This window comes from Acartia tonsa, chromosome 3, assembly GCF_053477335.1.
Source record: "Acartia tonsa isolate MP-2025a chromosome 3, ASM5347733v1, whole genome shotgun sequence".
NCBI classification, from domain to species: Eukaryota; Metazoa; Arthropoda; class Copepoda; order Calanoida; family Acartiidae; genus Acartia; species Acartia tonsa.
Genome location: NC_137262.1, coordinates 57,408,269 through 57,426,607, shown reverse-complemented (window position 1 = coordinate 57,426,607; position 18,339 = coordinate 57,408,269). Strand labels below are relative to the sequence as shown.

At 33.2% G+C, this 18,339-nt stretch overlaps 1 protein-coding gene across 2 annotated transcripts in view; it reads right to left on the bottom strand.

Moving 5' to 3' along the window:
• LOC145314645 (uncharacterized) overlaps positions 1–18,339 on the bottom strand; it is a 30,870-nt gene that overhangs the window by 642 nt on the left and 11,889 nt on the right. The window contains exons 7-21 of one of the 2 annotated variants that reach the window (XM_080154643.1): positions 17,516–17,574; positions 15,882–16,000; positions 13,988–14,092; positions 13,154–13,224; positions 12,448–12,522; positions 11,825–11,908; positions 10,492–10,590; positions 10,031–10,107; positions 7,862–7,929; positions 7,125–7,223; positions 6,658–6,785; positions 6,386–6,421; positions 5,936–6,030; positions 5,248–5,284; positions 2,424–2,510 (exon numbers count right to left, since the gene is read on the bottom strand). In XM_080154643.1, coding sequence (XP_080010769.1) covers positions 2,424–2,510; positions 5,248–5,284; positions 5,936–6,030; positions 6,386–6,421; positions 6,658–6,785; positions 7,125–7,223; positions 7,862–7,929; positions 10,031–10,107; positions 10,492–10,590; positions 11,825–11,908; positions 12,448–12,522; positions 13,154–13,224; positions 13,988–14,092; positions 15,882–16,000; positions 17,516–17,574 — 1,239 coding nt within the window. Of the gene's footprint in view, positions 1–2,423; positions 2,511–2,694; positions 2,764–5,247; positions 5,285–5,935; positions 6,031–6,385; positions 6,422–6,657; positions 6,786–7,124; positions 7,224–7,861; positions 7,930–10,030; positions 10,108–10,491; positions 10,591–11,824; positions 11,909–12,447; positions 12,523–13,153; positions 13,225–13,987; positions 14,093–15,881; positions 16,001–17,515; positions 17,575–18,339 lie in introns of those variants that run through there. The other variant, XM_080154644.1, reaches the window with a different exon arrangement.

Here is an 18,339-nt window from a genome sequence, read left to right as displayed (position 1 = left end):
TAACATCAATACCAGTTTTATTATCTCAGGCCTTCAGTCCCTTAAGGCTATTAAAACTGGTTTGTATCCTATATTTTTTTTGCATTTTTATATCCGCGGAAAGCTGTCGATAATACGAAACGATTAATAACTATTATATAATATTTCCGCTGATATTAAAATGAAAAATTATATGACCCAGGCCAACAAAACCGAGATTATTTATAAACCTTCCCAGGACCTTTTAAAAGCTACATTGTAAAGGAGAATCAAATAAGTATAGCATTTAGCGAGATTCTTTTCTTACACACAGATACTGTTACTTTTATATACACATGCATTTGCACTAGGGTTGGGCCGGATATCCGGTGTGGCCGGATATCCGGCCATTTTCAATATCCGGCCGGATACCGGATATTGAAACTATCCGGCTATATAATTTTTTATACTTTACACCAAAAATCTCTGCTTTTTAAAATTTTTAATGGCTATAACTTTTATGGCTTATAACATTTTTTATCTTTATGTTTATCTTTATGTAAATTTAGATAAGATTTCTGAAGAAATTTTTTTTGCTACTTTAATATATGGTAATTTGGCCGGATATCCGGTAATTTGGCCGGATAACCGGATATTTGCCGGATATCCGGCCGGATACCGGATATCCGGCATTTGAAATCAGCCGGATATCCGGTATCCGGCCAAAAAAGTATCCGGCCCAACCCTAATTTGCACATTACTTTTTTACCTCTAAGTAATAAAGTAACAGGATGGCTATCTGTCTGTGTGTTTGTACAAAGGATCTCTCTAGCCGCAGAACCGATATAGTTTTTCTTTACTAGGGGGCGTCTCATAGGTCCTGGGAAGGTTCATAACTATTTTAAGGGAGGGTATCACCGGATCAGTAATATTTGACATAATATCATTTCACATAAATTCATTTCACATAAAACACTTGACATAAAATCACTTCACATAAAGGTACATTTGACATAAAAACATTTGACATAAAGATACATTTGCCATAAAGGTACACTTCACATAAAAACGTTTCACATAAAGGTACATTTTACATAAAGGTACATTTGGCATAAAGGTACATTTGACATAAAGGTACGTTTGACATAAAGGTACATTTCACATAAAGGTACATTTCACATAAAGGTACATTTTACATAAAGGTACATTTCACATAAAGGTACATTTCACATAAAAACGTTTTTCATAAAGATACATTTCACATAAAAAATTTTCTCATTAAAGAATTTTTCACATAAAATGTTTTACATAAAGATACATTTCACATAAATTTGTCATAAATTATATTTGTCATGAAAACATTTGTCATGGGTATCAGTATAAAACTTTGGGTACCAGTATAAAACTTTGGGTACCAGTATAAACTTTGGGTACCAGTATAAAATTTTGGGAACAAGTATAAATTTCTGGGTACCAGTATAAAACTTTGGGTACCATTAAAAAACTTTGGGTACAAGTATAAAATTTAGGTACTAGTATAAAACTTTGGGTACCAGAATAAGATTATAAAAAACATGATTTTATGCGAAGTGTAGTTTTATATGAAATGTACCTTATGTCAAGTTTACTTTTATTTGAAGAGTACTTTTATGTTCAATGTATCTTTATGTCAAGTGTACCGTTATGTGAAATATACCTTTCTGTGAAATGTTTTTTATGGGAAATGTACCTTTATGTGAAATTTACTTTTGTGTGAAACGTTTTTTTTTGTGTAGTTTACCCATATGTAAAATATACATTTTTGGTAAAATAAAATTTTTATGTGAAGTGTATCTTTATGCAAAATATACCTTTATGTGAAATTTTTTTATGTGAAATGTATCTTATGTGAAATGTATCTTTATGTGAAGTGCACCTTTATGTGAAATGTAACTTTATGTCAAATGTACCTTTATGCCAAGTGTACCTTTATGTGAAATGTACCTTTATGTCAAACGTACCTTTATGTGAAATGTACCTTTATGTGAAGTGTACCTTTATGCCAAATGTACCTTTATATCAAATGTACCTTTATGCCAAATGTACCTTTATGTCAAATGTACCTTTATGTGAAGTGTATCTTTATGACAAAAGTACCTTTATGTGAAGTGTACCTTTATGTGAAATGAGTTTATGTGAAACGTTTTTATGTGAAGTGTACCTTTATGTGAAATGAGTTTATGTCAAATGATACTTTATGTGAAATGTTTTATGTGAAATGAATTTATGTGAAGTGATTTTATGCCAAATATTACTGATCCGGTATCACCACCCTCAAAACAGATATCGCCCCTAGAAAAAAATCCCCCACTCACAAATTTTTATTTACTTTTTCTTTAAAAATCTAAAATAAAAATTTGGGTAGTGAATTAAACTACCCCCCTTCTCAAGTGGTCTCTAGGGGCGTAGCCGCTAGTAAGTTATACCTGAGTACCAATTTTAAATGAGCCATCATCATTAAATTCCAGCGGGGTGTCTGGCAACCTGGTGGCCTCCTTGCTCAGATAGGCTTCCTATGATAGATAGATAGATAGATAGATAGATAGATTATAATTATTCCAGAGGTGTCTGGCAACCTGATGGCCTCCTTGCTCAGATAGGCTTCCTACAATGCAATGGATACTTGGATTATAATTATTCCAGCGGTGTGTCTGGCAACCTGATGGCCTCGTTGCTCAGATAGGCTTCCTACAATGGATACTTGGATTATAATTATTCCAGCGGTGTGTCTGGCAACCTCGTGGCCTCCTTGCTTAGATAGGCTTCCTACAATGGTTGCTTGTATTATAATTATTCCAGCGGTGTGTCTGGCAACCTGTTGGCCTCCTTGCTCAGATAGGCTTCCTATGATAGATAGATAGATTATAATTATTCCAGGGGGGGTGTCTGGCAACCTGTTGGCCTCCTTGCTCAGATAGGCTTCCTATGATGGATAGATAAGATAGATTATAATTATTCCAGCGGGGTGTCTGGCAACCTGTTGGCCTCCTTGCTTAGATAGGCTTCCTATCATAGATAGATAGATTATAATTATTCCAGCGGGGTATCAGGCAGCCTGGTGGCCTCCTTGCTCAGATAGGCTTCCTATAATGGATAGATAAGATAGATTATAATTATTCCAGCGGGGTGTCTGGCAACCTGTTGGCCTCCTTGCTCAGATAAGCTTCCTACAATGGATACTTGGATTATAATTATTCCAGCAATGTGTCTGGCAACCTGGTGGCCTCCTTACTTAGATAGGCTTCCTACAATGGATGCTTGGATTATAGGCAGTGACGTGCACAGAGTTTTGCCAATGGCGTTCAGTAGGGGATTCTCGACAACCCCCTTTGATTTGAAATTGGGAATTTACCCCCTGATGGTTTTATTCAACATTGGTGAATTGCTGTGTAGTGCACGCCACTGGAATAAGGGGAAATTGGACTGTAAATTACACTTGTACCCAAAGTTTAAATCACGTTTTCTCATTCGTTGACTTAAAAACTTATTGTTGAATTTCGATTGGTTAGTTACAAACTAATTGTATCCAAATTTTACAACTAACATTTTTATTCTATAGAAGGGGTAATTTAGTTTATTATCATTAGGGAATGAATATATATTTCAATTTATTGACCATTAAAAGGGTGGATCAGATCACCCAAACATGATTTTAAGGGTGGTGTTCGAGTCGCCCATGAATTGTTTATGTCGATTATATCATTTTATTAGATAAAAGTGGCCGTAGCTGACATATAATTGTCATTCTATTCAAATCTAAATAGACATCTTTATAAAGCAGACAATAAAACATGTGTCATAACCGAAACATACAGTTGTAATTAGTTAATATTGTTATAACAATGCTTTGCGCATATGTATATTGTTATCCTTGTTTTATAAATATAAGTTTCCCCCACAAATCTAATCAAAACATAATTTATATTTATTTTCTTTTTTAAAGTATGTTTCGAATGTTTAATTTGATTATAATTGAATATTTAGAAAACAAGGATGATAACATCCATCAAAACAGACGACAGAACAAACAAATATTAACACTTGTAGAGTGTCAGAACTTAATAAGATTTAAATATCTTTACATTTTTTTTTTAAATTACAAAAATACAGGATACTGTTTTAGGACAGACTTTCATGTCTTATACTTTATTAAAGAGATGCTTCGCTTATATGATTGTACCTTGTTGTCCTAAGAAGCATTATTCCAAAAATCATAATAAAATAATTATATCACATAAAAAAAATCAACATGTTTGAAATGAGTCCTAATTATAGAAAAGCTTCGCCATATTCTTGTATATAGTTAATGTTATAGTATTATTGTACTATAAGATATGTTAATATCATGACAGCCATGACCACTTTTAATTAAATACATTAAGTCAACAAAATAAACTTTTAAATGCTAAATCTTAAGGAATAAAACAGTAGGCGATAAATTGAAATACACAATCAATTATAATAAACAAAATCACCCCTTCTGTAGATTAAAGTTATTGATAGAAAAGTTTAAACACTGCTCAATCTAATCAATTTTTAAAACCGGATGAGAGGGCATGTTTATATGACGTTTGGTACTAGTATAATTTACAGTCCAATGCCCCCTCCCTCCCTGTAATATGACCCATATTGCTGAACACCAGGGAGGGAGAGGACAATGAGGATTATTTTAATCTACAATCCTTGCTTCCCCTCAACATTTGCCTGCTAACAAAGTTATATAAATTTGAGTGTGGAAGATTTGTTTATCCTCCAATGTCTTATCCCTTTATTTCCCGCGAAATATAAACCATTTAATTATTTTCCAATTGAATATTTAATAAGTCATAATCTTTGCATTTGTAATGCGATATTTTGTCATGATATTTAGAGCGTAGCTACTATAAAGTTATAATTAAATTGGAGGTTTCCTTCAAAGTGCCTAGTCGTGCGCAGAACCCCAATAAAATTAAAATAAGAAAGTGGAAGTTTTTTTGATTCGGTTAGAGTTGGTGATATTGGATTAGGGTAGCCTTGCAGAGTTTGGGCTTCCGTAGGTCTCTGAATAAGAAATACGAAGCAGCTGATAGTGCCTAATAAAAAATACGTCATACAATACAAATGACCAACGATAGGCCAGTATACATTTTAACATTGATCAATTGCAATCATTGCCTATCATTGGACATTTGTATTGTATGACGTCATTATTAGGCACTATAAGCTGCTTCAAAAAATCCTCCTACTCCACCTCTAGAAAAAGATACAAACCTCTTCTTCAGTTGACTGTCTCTTCAACATCTTGTTCCTTAAATAAAAATATTTTTATTCTTTTGGTACTCAAATGCCACAAATAAAAACATAAAACTATTAAACTTTGTGATCTTTAATGATAAAATACAATTAATGATAAATTGATGTACATTGTACATAACCAATTATGATAAACAAAAATACACTCTCTGTAAATAAGAATTATTGGTGGAAAAGTTTGAACACTTAAGGTTTGTACAACCCTATCAAGATTTAATTGAAGTCTCTAAGCCAAAACAAATGCTTTACTATAGTCAAACTTACATAAACGATACAAATTTTATTGTCAATTCTATCAATTTTCTAAATTTTCTTTTATTTTAAAAAAATAAATAATTTTGCAAGTAATAAATTGATAAAGCCCCAAAGAATTATTAAACCTTACATTAACTTGCATAACTTAGTCAATCTTCAATCCCCTCCCCCCCTAAATATTTTCAAGCTTAAGAATAATTGAACTTGTTAATAAATTTCGGGTGGTTGGCAGTATTATTTATATTCCATTGTACCATACCTCTTAAGATTCTACAAAAAGCATAGCCACTTTACGTAACTGTGTTTCACAACGGATTTGCGAACATGCCCCTAGTTTGAGTAGCTACGATACAAAAACATAGCACCAGAGGAATCTACAAAAATAACGCACCTGTGGGGAAATCTACCAAATCTCTTGACAATTTCTAAATTTTGTCGGAAGATGAATTCAACTTTTTTCAATGGATGATGTTCATGCAGCTTAGCCTAAGATAACAAGTTTATTATCTCAAATTATGAGAAATTCACAGTTTCTCTCAAAGTTCCTAGCGAGCAAGGAACCCTTGCTTTGAGATGAAAGAGTTTAGGTTTTTAAGTACAGGGTAGACTCATTGGGTTAGGGCACCGCATGTACAGACCCCACACGGTTAGCGACCCCCATCCCTTTAATTTATTTTAAAATAATGCAGTGAGTTTTCTGTGCTCTCTAGCCAATTTGAGGGAAAGTATCAATTTTTCATTTTGAAATAGGGGCACTTCTTTATCCCCCCCCCTCTCTCACTAAAAAATCAAAAAGGGGGGAATTTAGCTCCGAATAAGAAGTAATTCTAAATTTACTTACCTGGATGTAATTTGTCCAAATCTGATATCCAAGTTCCTAAAAGGTTATTTTGTTTTATTATTCATGGAAAACTGACTATAATACGATACTATACATGATTTTTCAGCTTGGCTGAGAACAGGTTCTAATCTATCTATTTATAACCAGTTTTGAAGCCATACATGAAAATAAATTCTTATTAAACTGTGTTAATAACAAATTTAACTATTGATTTCACATGATATTTAAAATGATTCTCGATTCGATTAGGTACAATGTAATGCTAAACTTGCCTGATAGTGTAAATTTTCAGCAGTGCTCATGACAATGCATGGTAGGAAGGCTATCTGGAGGGGGGTCAGAGATTTCCAGTAACCATAGAACAGAGCTTTCATGGCAACACCCTGGGCCTTCTCATCTCCTATACATAAAAATAACTATGACTTTAGGATTGCCGCTAAATTAAACCAATTACCTGGCACCCTTTTTAAAAAACATACATTAATATGCTGAAATTTGACCTGTAATTAGTTCAGTTTTAGGCGAAAGTTCAGAAATAAAATGAAAAATCAAGTCATTATTCCTATATTTTTGTAGAAGACGTTTTAAGTAAATAAGCATCGCTGAAGGAGCTTAGAAAGTGTGTTTCTATACAGTTTTAATGAGAATTTTTTCAGTGCTTCATAACTTTAATGAATTATTACATGGTTGGATAAATTGGTGCAAAATTAATAGGAATCTGGTGGAAGAGAGTGGTTACCTGAATACATTTCTGGCTTGTTTCTGTAGATATTTCTGGGAAACTGGTTCAGAAGAATTGATAAGGCAAGACATTCTGTAGGAGTTGATACCCAGTCATCTACACAGAATGATAGGTTATTAAATAAGAGTTGATACCCAGCCATATATGATTAAAAAGTAGGTGATACCCAGTCATATTGAAAATAGATAGATACATAGACAGATTATTAAATTGGAGTTGATACCCAGTCATCTAGATACAAAGTAAATATCATTAAAGGAGTTAATACCCAGTTATATATACAGAGATCTACAAAAATATAACAGTTGATTCTCAGTCATCTAGATGTAAAAATAGATATTTGAATAAGATTTTATACCCAACCAAAAGATTCAAAGATAATTGATAATAGGAGTTGTAGATATAAATGTAAATGATTAAATAAGAGTTAATACCCAGCCATATATATATTTCAATTGATTATTAAATAAGAGTTGATACCCAGCCATACACAAACATTGGTAGATGATTAAATAGAATTTGAAACCAAGTCATCCAGATACATAGACAGATTACTAAATAGAAGTTGATACCCAGCTATATAGATATTTTGATTGATTATTAAATAGGAGTTGATACCCAGCCATATAGAAACATTTATAGATGATTCTATAGCTATAAGAGTTTATTCTTAGCCACCTAGTTAAATATCTAGGCAATTATTGAAGATTAGTCATAAAGATTAATAGTTTTACCTAATTTTCCAGCTAGAGCTTCTTCTACAAGTCCAGTATATTTCTCTTTAATTATATTATCTGTTTTCCTACAAATATAATAGATTTATTACTCTAGATGCTTAATCAGAGACATAAATCCGCCAGAAGAGTAAAACACTATATGGGCAAGGGGTTAAACATCTGTATGTCCCCATCCCAAGGACCTTGTGTCGACTCTCAATTGGGTCTTTGAAAATCAACAAAGAAGCAGAAAATAACTTGCTAGCAGACGAAAAAGGTCCTTAATTAAGGGAGGCAGGTAGTTATATATATCTACACTATAGATTTGTTAATCCGTCCAAGTTTTGCGATTTCCAACAGACGAAGATTTTGTCACAAGTTCCATGAAATACTTTTGTACTAAAATATGTACACTTTCTCACACATTATATGTTCGGATTGTTCCATCAATGTGTTCCTAATGGTCTGATTAAGGGATTGTACAATGTACATCAAGACAAATGATATTAAAACAGGACAGCATCCAAAAGGCAAAAAGTCTAACAAATTTCATAATAATGGATTTATTATTAGTTGGATCTTACAACAGATTATCACGTACTCAAAAAAAGTGAAACTTGTAGCGGGAAATAGCAACCTAAATTGTCGAAAATTTTTTCCGTGACATAATATCAATTTCATAGTATATATCAAATATTTTTGAAATGGTAGAACAAAACTGAATACAATGAACACACCAAAAAACAACAACATTGGACTGCAAATTACACTGGTAAATAATTTTAAAAAAAACATGTTCTCTCATTGGTTGACTTTAGAACTTTGGGTTGTTAAAACCAGAAGTATCCAAACCTTTCCACCAATAATTTAAAACTACATAAAGGGTACTTTTATTAATTATAATTGGGGGTGTATTTGAATTACTTGTCCAATGTCTTATTCCCTAGGATCTCTGGCCCTACCAAAAGACAGACAGACAGACAGTTCTCACCTTGATTTCTTGAACCACAGGTCCATGGCATCTTGAATATTGTCAGGGAAAAGACAGACAAATCTCACCTTGATATCTTGAACCACAGGTCCATGGCATCTTGAATATTGTCAGGGAAAAGACAGACAGCCAGATCTCACCTTGATTTCTTGAACCACAGGTCCATGGCATCTTAAATATTGTCAGGGAAAAGACAGACAGACAGACAGATCTCACCTTGATTTCTTGAACCACAGGTCCATGGCATCTTAAATATTGTCAGGGAAAAGACGGACAGACAGACAGATCTCACCTTGATTTCTTGAACCACAGGTCCATGGCATCTTGAATATTGTCAGGGAAAAGACAGACCGCCAGATCTCACCTTGATTTCTTGAACCACAGGTCCATGGCATCTTAAATATTGTCAGGGAAAAGACAGACAGACAGACAGATCTCACCTTGATTTCTTGAACCACAGGTCCATGGCATCTTAAATATTGTCAGGGAAAAGACGGACAGACAGACAGATCTCACCTTGATTTCTTGAACCACAGGTCCATGGCATCTTGAATATTGTCAGGGAAAAGACAAACAGACAGACAGTTCTCACCTTGATTTCTTGAACCACAGGTCCATGGCATCTTGAATATTGTCAGAAAAAAAGACAGACAGACAGACAGATCTCACCTTGATTTCTTGAACCACAGGTCCATGGCATCTTGAATGTTGTTAGGGAAAAAAAGACAGACAGACAGATCTCACCTTGATTTCTTGAACCACAGGTCCATGGCATCTTGAATATTGTCAGAGAAAAGACAGACAGACAGACAGATCTCACCTTGATTTCTTGAACCACAGGTCCATGGCATCTTGAATGTTGTTAGGGAAAAAAAGACAGACAGACAGATCTCACCTTGATTTCTTGAACCACAGGTCCATGGCATCTTGAATATTGTCAGGGAAAAGACAGACAGACAGATCTAACTTTGATTTCTTGAATCACAGGTCCATGACATCTTGAATATTGTCAGGGAAAAAGACAGACAGACAGACAGATCTCACCTTGATTTCTTGAACCACAGGTCCATGGCATCTTGAATATTGTCAGGGAAAAGACAGACAGACAGACAGATCTCACCTTGATTTCTTGAACCACAGGTCCATGGCATCTTGAATGTTGTCAGGGAAAAGACAGACAGACAGACAGATCTCACCTTGATTTCTTGAACCACAGGTCCATGGCATCTTGAATGTTGTCAGGGAAAAAGAAATCTAGAACATCTCTTGCTCTGGATCAATAATTGTAAAACGTCATAGAACAAATTCGGTAATTTCACTCAAAGTGTCTTAATGATCTCCCATTTAAAAAAAAAATTATTGAGAATAAGGGAGGGGGGTAATTTTTTAGTTTCACTTAGGTTGATTGTGGTTCAGGGTAGCCCCGAAGGCTTTTAGAAAAGAAATACTTTAACCCCTATAATAACAATTTATTTTAAAATTAAAGTTGGTAGGGGTTCTGTGCTCGCAAGGGCTTTTTTGGGGAAAGTAGCACAAATTAATTATAATATTCAATCCTTAAGATTAACAATTTCCCCCCTTCCCTTTTATTGAAAACTATGTTTATAATAAATAAAAGTTATCTTTGCTGACATTCTAACGATTTTTATAATTTCCTTGGGTTGACACCGTCATACATCTGGGTCAGCAGGGTAGAGTTATCCTTCAACATTCGGGGCAGGCTTAACACCCCTTCGCTAGGGGCTATGCCGGAATCCTAAAAAAAGGGAGATACGGACAGTGTCATATGTGACGTCAAAAATGTACGTCAAAATCCATAAATTTTTGGGGGTTTCCTTTCTCACTGCTCCTCTTATCCTTTCTTTTTAGACGTATTTTTATAACGTCACATATGACACTTCCCGTATCTCCCAAAAAATGAATAATGATTATTGTCTTCATAATTTTAAATTTACCAAAATTGATGTATCTCCCAATTATAATGAACAATAATTACGAGATATGTAAAAAAATAATTATGTGGGGTAAATATTCCTTCGCCTCCTTCCTCCCCCATATAAATTTTACCCCCAAGGGTAAAAATTCTAGAAGAGGGGGTACAAAAATTTCTGATGCACTTTCTTATGCAGTATTTTACTACCCTTCCCAAGGGATCTAAAGGGATAAGACAATGGCCGATAAATTGATTTATATCCCCAATAACCCCTTCTGAGGATTATAATTAGTGGTTAAAATGTTTGGACACTCAACGGAATAAACCAACCAATCAAAATTCTTTAAAGGCCCCAAAGTTGTTAAGCCAGCAGATAAGATTACGTTATTATAAAACTTTGGGTAAAACAGCCCATTGTCCCCTCTCTCTCTGATATTTGTGTCCATAAATTAAAATTAACAAAATAGATGTATCTCTCAAGTATGATAAACAAAGTTACCAATCACGAGTTATGTAAATTAATGTTATTTTGATGGAAAAAACTCTATAACGTTATATGAATTTGTACAAACTGTACCCCCTCCAAATTTTTGAGTTTTTAGTTTTTTTTTACAAATCAGGTAATTAGTACAAGTGGCGCCCCCGCCCCCCAAATAAAATTTAAGATGCACTACATTTAACCACCCTTCCCCCTGTAAAAAAAACTTAAAGGTTTTGGTGTGCGGGCCGCGGGGTAATTTATTGTCTTTTGATTCCTGGTCAAGAAAAGAAAAATATCATGGATCGAAAGGGATAAGACAATGGCTAATAAATTGATGTACATCTTTAATGTTAATACACAAAAATTACTCTTTTATTCGATTATAATTAGTGGTTGCAATGTTTGGACACTCAACGGAATCAAAATTCATTAAAAGTTCCTAAAGTTGTTACGCCAACAGATAAGAAAACGTTATTATAAAACTTTGGGGACAAGTGTAATAAACAGCCCATCTCTCTCTCTGGGAAATATACTTATTGGGAAGGGGGGGGGGGGGAATGCCTTGTCACTCTATACCTGCATCATCTCATATGTCATGAGAGCATGACCGATACCATCAACTCCTGTCCTCGGAGCTTCAGTTTTGGAATAAAACTGAACCTAAAAAATAAGTAGCTGTCTATAGTGCCCTAACAAAATGGGGATAGATGTCACTGCTTTTGGCCTATCTATTCTATTCTTTTGATGACAGGAAATACCTTATACCCCATCTCTTTTATAAGAGGTTTCTTTTCCCTTTCTCTTTTCCTCGACTATGACGTCAATAGAATAGGTAAGGCAAAAAGCGATGACAACTATCCCCATTTTCCTAGGGAAATAAATACAGCTACAAAAATAATATCTATGTAGCGATGCTACTCATTAACAAGACTGGTTATATTTATGTCCGTACTTTCCTTAGCATTATGAAAACTAAATCAACATATCAGAACTTTCATATCATTTTAGGGATTTATTGACAATACTGGCACAAAAATATTGATTTCGAATTATGTTTGCATTTAATTTGTTTGTAAAGCCGTATTTCCTATTCAGTCCCGCCCGGCCCCTCAGGTTTAACAAAACTGGTTTTGATCCTATAATTTTTTCTTTTAATATCCGTGGAAAACTGTCTGTAATACAATGCGATAAAACTATACCTTAAATCTTTCCTCGCATTCTTCAAGGACTTCCATGAAATATTCGTGAAATTCGATGAAGGAAATTTTACCATCCTAAAATAAAATAAACTTTTAAAATTTAAGTACGTCCAAGAGGAGGGAATTTTACCCATCTGCAATTAGGATTGGGTTTTAGGGGTGTAATCAAATTTTTCCCTCCTGCCAACTTTTATATAAGATCAAAGAACTGGGAGGGTAGAGTTAGCAGCAAGATATACATACATAGAAGAACTAGATTGAATTTGCTCTGAAAAGAAGAAACTTTTACCCTCTATTTATTTATGTTTATGTGGTACATATATAAATCTATATGTGTATCGAAGAATCTTGATAACCACAAACCGATATTGTTTTCATTCACTTTGCTTCCCAATCTCAAGAGCCTAGGGGCGTAGCCGCTAGTATGTAAATATTGTAGAAATATTTTTCTCGTATTCATTCGAATCCGGTGGACAGGAACCGGTTCTCATCCATACGAAAAAACTATGTCTAGCATCGTATTATATCCAAATTTCTACGAATATAGAAATGAACAATCATAAGATTAAAACCAGTTTTTTTAGCCCGTGCCTTCGGCACCTCGGGGCTAAAAAACTGGCTTTAATCTAATAATTGTACATTTTATATCCGCGGAAAGCTGTTTATAATATAATACGAGAAATAACTATTAAACATTTATCTTTACCTTATTTTTATCAATTTCTTTCAGAATGTCTTCTATATCGCTTGGGGAGTATTTTAATCCAAGAACATTTTCTAAAAAATAAATTAGTTATCTATCTATCTATCTCTCTGTCTGTCCATCTATCTATCTATCTATCTGTCTATATGTCTATCTATCTATCTATATATCTATCTATCTATCTATCTATCTATCTATCTATCTATCTATCTATCTATCTATCTATCTATCTATCTATGTATGTATCTATCTATCTATCTATATATCTATCTATCTATCTATCTATCTATCTATCTATCTATCTATCTATCTATCTATCTATCTATCTATCTATCTATCTATCTATCTATCTATCTATCTATCTATCTATCTATCTATCTATCTATCTATCTATCTATCTATCTATCTATCTATCTATCTATCTATCTATCTATCTATCTATCTATCTATCTATCTATCTATCTATCTATCTATCTGTCTATCTGTCTATCTGTCTAACTGTCTATCTGTCTATCTGTCTGTCTATCTATCTATCTATCTACCTGTAAGATCAGAGAATTCCTTGGCATCAATATAATTATTATGATTATCATCCACAGCTGTTTGTCTATCTATCTGTCTATCTACCTGTAAGATCCGAGAACTCCTTGGCATCAATATAATTATTATAATTATCATCCACAGCTGTCTGTCTATCTACCTGTAAGATCCGAGAACTCCTTGGCATCAATATAATTATTATAATTATCATCCACAGCTGTCTGTATGTCTGTCTATTTATCTGTCTGTCTGTCTATCTATCTATTTGTCTGTCTGTCTATCTATCTATCTATCTACCTGTAAGATCCGAGAACTCCTTGGCATCAATATAATTATTATAATTATCGTCCACAGCTCTGAATATTTTTCTCATCATATTTCTTCTTTTCTCATACTTCTCATCTAGAGAAAACAAAGATAAGACAATGGCCTTAAATTTATATATATCCCGAATTATATTATTTGAAGTATTGGTTCAAAAGTTTAACCAATCAAAATGTTAGTAACCAAACCAAGTAATAATAAACTTTAGGTACGAATGTAATTTAAAGTTCACAATAGCAAAGTTTTAAATCAGACTAACGAACATAAACAATATATGGAGCTACAACCCATATAAAATTTTATATTATTTAGAAAAAAAATCAAAAAAAAAGTCAATTAAAAATCTATTTTAAAAATGCTTCGGTTATAAAATTATACCTAATAGTCCTAGGAATCATTATTACAAAAAACTATTTGAAAACTAAAAAGAACAATTATATCATTTAAAAAAAATTTCAACAAAATTGAAAAATTTACATGTTTTAAATGGATCAATGGACCTTCTGGTTGCTACACTTTATTATTTATACCTAAATGTTACCGGAATCATTAGCCTAAGTGTGAAATCTATAGGATAATTACAAAATTAACTATAAGAGCTTTCCGTTAAGGACGGAGCCTGTGTATAGAAAAGCTTCGCCTTTATTAAGGTTTGTCATATTATCCTTGCAATACTACTAATTATCAGGGATTTAAAGGGATAAGACAATGGTCGATAAATTGATGTACATACATCCCCAATGCTAATACATAAAATTAATCCTTCATTAGATTCCAACTAGTGGTTAAAACGTTTGGACAATCAACTTAATAATCCAACAAACAATGATTTATCAAAAGTCTCCAAAGTTGTTGAGCTAACGAAAAGAAAAGTTTATTATTAAACTTTGGGGACTATCACACAGTCCATCATCCTCTCTCTCTACGACTAATTATCCTTGAGAGGATCACATAAATATTAACGAGGAATGTTTGAGATTATTTTACGGTTTGAGTAAGATGTTAGTTTATCATTATGTATATTTGTTGATATATTTTATTCATGAAAACTTTAACTCCGTTTTTTACATATTTTAAAAAGTGTATAAGACGCATGATAAATTTATGTTTAACTAAAATCATTTATTTAAGAAAAGTTCAAATAAAATGTATTTGATTATCATTATATCAAATTTAATTAAATTTTAAAATAGACACCTAGCGGATAATTATACAACTTTATAATAAAGTTCAAACAGTGTATTTATTCATTATGATTTGGCTTAATAAAGAAAGGTTATCTTTTACGTCTCATTTTTAAAAGCGAGGCTTTCCTATAATTTTGGTCGGTACGTCCGTAACGGTTAGCTCTTTTCGTTTATTGAGGCGTGTTAAAATTGTTCTGTCGATTTCAAACTTTGCATGATGATTCCTATAATAGTTAGATTTAGTAAGCGTAGTAATCGTTTGTAAGTACATTAAAAATATGTTTTTTTTTAACTTTTTGAACAACAAATTTTTATGTAGTAAGATTATCAGATTGATCTAATTTTTGGAGTACTGATTCCTATTACAACAAGGTACAATATTAAAAGCGAAGCATCTCTATAATCCAGTCCTAAAAATGTCCTTAAACAGTATTCTGTATTTAAGGAAATTGAATTTTTTTCGTCCACTAGCAAATTGTTTTCTGCTTATTTGGCTGTGTTAATATTCTTGACACCATTGGTAGATTTTCAAAAACCTAATAGAGAGTCGGTGCAAGGTCATTGCGATACAGTAATTTAAATCCTTCCCCCTCTAGTGTTTTACTCTAATATAGTGTATTACTGCTGGAAGCGTAACAACTCTACATTACAAGTCACCTGTCTGTCTATAGATTGTTTACCTGCAGCTACATCTCTAAAATGAAGGGTACCCTTGGGCTTCATAAGAACCTCCAGTTTCTTGGCGGCAGCCTCCAAATCAAACATATGCTTGTCAGTGGCTCCGGGAGGCATTATCATTCTAGATAAATAGGTAGATAGATATGGATAAACAGATAGATAGATAGATAGATATATATATATAGAGAGATAGATGGATGGACAGTTAGATAGATTTACCGACATATGTGTTAGTTGGTAGCTTTAGGAGGTTTTGTCACTCTAAAAAATGATAGTGAATAGATAGATAGACAATTGATAGATAAATTGATATACCAACAAACATAACAAACGGGAAGCATTATTATTCTAGATAGACAGAGAGATAGATGGACAGACGGATAGATGGACAGATAGCTAGATAGATACATGGACAGACAGACAGATAGATAGATGGACAGTTAGATAGATTTACCGACATATGTGTTTGTTGGTATCTTTGAAAGGTTTTGACGCTCTAAAAAATGATAGTGGATAGATAGATAGACAGACAGATAGAAAGATTGACAGATATACCAACAAACATATGCTTGTCAGTGGCTCCGGGAGGCATTATCATTCTAGATAAATAGGTAGATGGATGGACAGTTAGATAGATTTACCGACATATGTGTTTGTTGGTAGGTTTTAGAGGTTTTGTCACTCAACAAAAATGATGGTGGATAGATAGATAGACAAATTGATAGATAGATTAACAGATATACCAACAAACATAGGTTTGTCAGTTGCTCCGGGAGGCATTATCATTCTAGATAGATAGACAGATACTTGGATAGACAGATAGATAGATAAACAGACATATAGATAGATTGACAGATGGATAGACAGATAGATAGATAGATTGACATATATACATACAAACATGTTTGTCAGTGGCTCCGGGAGGCATTATCATTCCAGGTAAATAGGTAGATAGATGGAAAGACAGTTAAATGGATGGACAGACAGATAGATAGATGGACATACATATAGATAGATGGACAGATATATAGATAGACAAAATGGATAGACAATTATAGAAGATACCTTGTAAAGTAGAACCATATCGGTTCAGTGGTTAGCGAGATCCTTCAGTACAGACAAACATACATCCTGTTACTTTTTATAAGGATATATGTATATAAATGAATGCGATATAAGTACGTAGATGTGCAGGCAGATAGATGAAACCTATTCCAATACCTAAAAATTAGGGTTGGGCCGGATACTTTTTTGGCCGAATACCGGATACCGGATATCCGGTATTCGGCCAATATCCGGTTATCCGGCCAAATTACCGGATATCCGGCCGGATAACCTGCTAAATTACCAGATATTAAAGTAGCAAAATAAAATTATTGATAAACTTTTGAGATTTCATATATAAAATTTACATAAAGATAAACATATTCAAAAAATGTTCTTCTAGCTTCAATAATAAGAAAATTAGAGCCATTTAAAATTTTAAAAAGCAGAGATTTTTGGTGTAAAATATAAAAAAAAGTTATAGCCGGATATCCGGCCGGATAGTTTCAATATCCGGTATCCGGCCGGATATTGAAAATGACCGGATATCCGGCCACACCGGATATCCGGCCCAACCCTACTAAAAATATACCTTAAAGCTTCTGCAGTTGAATATAGGTATTCCAAGTTTGTGCCACTAGCCCCAACAGCCTAAAATTTAGAAAACTTCAAAATGTGGCACAATAATGGATGTATTATTACTTGAATCTTACACCAGATTATAATGTACTTTAAACAAGTAAAACTTGTAGCTGGTTAACGAACACCTAAAATCACATCCTTTATCCCACCTCCAATCCTCCTAATGGATAAACGAACTTACCAATAAATGTTGTCCATGTTAGCAACATAAATTAATGACAATTTTTCCACTGTTGTTATATCCACGTATATTTTATATCCATTGGTCAAACCCTAACTGAATATCTCTTTAATTTGACAGATTCAATTAGTCGGATTGTCAAAAATTTCCAATAAACTTACTTAAAATATTTATCATGCGTTTTCATAAGAAAAACAAGTATTATATTTTCACAAATATAGTTTTTGTAAAAAAAAAGTTTTTTTGATGCTTAATTTAGGTTAGGTTTGCTTGAGTAAAATTTAAAAGAGCCCAGCAGGGATAGTACCCCAAAAAAACAGTTTCTAAGTAAATCTAATTGCTGCAACTTTTTGAAGAATATTCTAACCAATGAGCAAATTCTCCAGAATATACTAATCAGTTTGTCCATCTGTCTATTGAAACTAGGACTGTATGGGATTTACTGATGATACCTGATAATTGAGATATGCATTTGAAAATTCATGTAATGATTCCCTTGTCCAATAAAAATCTAATCATTATCACGTCCATATGATCATCTATGTTATGTTTAAATTTTTGTGCCTTGCTACTAGGAGGCATCCAAGTGTAAG